General features: G+C 46.6%; 1 protein-coding gene across 1 annotated transcript in view; it reads right to left on the bottom strand.

Moving 5' to 3' along the window:
- The window catches only part of LOC105823915 (gamma-crystallin D-like), a 157,661-nt gene that overhangs the window by 140,258 nt on the left and 15,261 nt on the right, over nt 1–2,142 (bottom strand). The window contains exons 2-3 of the mRNA XM_012661210.1: nt 1,882–2,124; nt 3–122 (exon numbers count right to left, since the gene is read on the bottom strand). Of these exons, the coding sequence (XP_012516664.1) occupies nt 3–122; nt 1,882–2,124 (363 nt within the window). The remainder of the gene's footprint in view (nt 1–2; nt 123–1,881; nt 2,125–2,142) is intronic.

The raw sequence follows: 2,142 nt of genomic DNA, 5'->3' as shown, positions 1-2,142 counted from the left end.
TTGAAGGAGTGGATCTCACTGAGGCGGAAGCGATCGTGAAGAGAGGAGCAGTCCTCAGTGGTCTCCACCATCTGGCCCCTGAGGTCCTCTCGCTCGTAGATCCTGATCCTGTGGGAGCTGGCCTGGGGATTCAGCAACAGCACATGGGAAGTCAGAAAACCTGACCTTATTTTAGCAGCAACCCTGGGGAACGGGCATTTCTTTACCTTTTCTACATCAAAGGTGACCAAATGAAAAGAAAGAGACTGCGACCAACAGGACTACTATGTATAGTTGGGCAGGTTGTACACTGTGAAACTCAGGAGGGCGCCATTCACCATTCATTTGATATGAATGATGCTCCCTAGTGTTTTCTGGTAGCACAAGCTACATGAAACATACACACTGGCCCTGCTCAGGACCATTTTTAAGTATTTTATGTATTTGTTTTGTTCTCTCTTTCATAGATTTGTGGTAGTTTGGGGCTCCCCCTTGGATGACATACAAAATAATTAGATTTTAAAATAAAAATACAAATGTATTCCTGGCAAAAGGTATTATTTTGAATCTCCATAGCACTAAAAGAAGCTAGAGGGAAAGGAAGTTGAACTGCTTATTGCCAAGTGAGGCACAGCTGGGTGGCAATTCAGGAAGAAAGTCCAGCCCAGGCAATGCCTTAATCCTTGGCTTTCTGCTTTAAGCCCTGCTGCTCTGAAATGCTGAAATGCAAGAGCCATCACAAAGATCGGGCTTCAGTTCTGAGCTCTAACATATGCTCCTGCAAATCAGTTTTAGGTAAAAACCAAAAATGGAAGTTCAAGACCATGAAGGAGGCCTATACAGGATCAAGAATGTAAACCCTTTAGAAAAATGGAAAGTTCGGCTCTTTGTCCGGAGCAAATCCTGTCTCTCTTGTCTTGAGCGCTTGTTCTTCCTTCACCTGCTTGCTGCTTCCCATTGTCTCAGTGTTTTTCTTCTTCCACCCTTAAAACCCTCTGTAGGAAAGATTCTCATAAGCGATTCATTTTGAGGCATAAACGACTGCTAATAAAGCATCTTTCATTTGGTCAACATTCTATGGTTTGCAAAGGACTCACATGTTGTTGCCTCCTTTGATCTTCCCAACAGCCTGGCACACATAAAACAATCATTATGAGCCTTTTCCTCTTTTATGAGAAAACTAAAGATGGGCACTTGCAGTTCTTAATTGGAAGAGTAGGACTTGAAAGTGGAAAGCCACATTTTCAGGCTCCTAATGTTACTCTTGGGTCCTAGGAAGCTATTAAACCCTCCCAGGGGGTTTCAAACTTCACAAAGGTACCCTAACGGTGGAATTCCAGGCTCCTGGGGCTTCATTTGGGTAACAGTGGGCTTTGCAGGAGCTATTGGAATCTCATTGTTGGTTACTTGTTTTGCCTAATCAGAAGGCAGGACTGAGAGATCCTTGTTGTCCACAATAACAGTTAATACTTGTGTGTATGTGTGTGTGTGTGTGTGTGTGTGTGTGTGTGTGTGTGTGTGTGTATCTCGCACCAGGTACCTCCTTTCATCCTCACTGCAGCCATGGAAATGAGCTACTCTGATCAGGCCTATTTTACAGATGAAGAGAGTAAGAAATAGCCAAGTAACTCGCCTAAGACACCCGATAGTAAGGAGTCTACCTGTTGCTCATTCATCACCTGTGGCACAGACTCTCTGAACTAATGCTATGCACCTTATTCCCACTAGAGGTGAGTGTGGTTTTAGCAAAGTATAATTAAATGTCCAATTAAAAGTACAGCATCAGCTGCTTTTCCAGTGGAGGGAAACCTTACAGATGTTAATAAAGGAAAAGAGAATATAGTTAGAGTCTGAAGGCTCTAACTCGAGGGCACAGAAGGGACCAGGCGGGCCCAGACTCACGGGGGGGATGAGGCGGCAGGAGCGGACCGAGTCGCTGAGGCCCATCCACTGCTGGTAGTCCGGGTAGTCGCCGCGCCGCAGGAAGTACTGGCTGCCCGCGTAGTTGGGCTGCTCATACAGCATCCAGCAGCCGCTGTCCACGCGCACCGAGTTGCAGCGGCTCAAGTAGGGCTGCAGGTTGGGGTGGTCGCTGCTGCATTCGTACTGGCGACCCTGGAAGCCCCGGTCCTCGTAGAAGGTGATCTGCAAGGCAAGGCAAGG

Source organism: Propithecus coquereli, unplaced genomic scaffold (genome assembly GCF_000956105.1).
Source record: "Propithecus coquereli isolate 6110/MARCELLA unplaced genomic scaffold, Pcoq_1.0 Scaffold70, whole genome shotgun sequence".
In the NCBI taxonomy this organism is placed as follows: Eukaryota; Metazoa; Chordata; class Mammalia; order Primates; family Indriidae; genus Propithecus; species Propithecus coquereli.
This window is presented reverse-complemented; position numbering and strand designations above follow the sequence as displayed.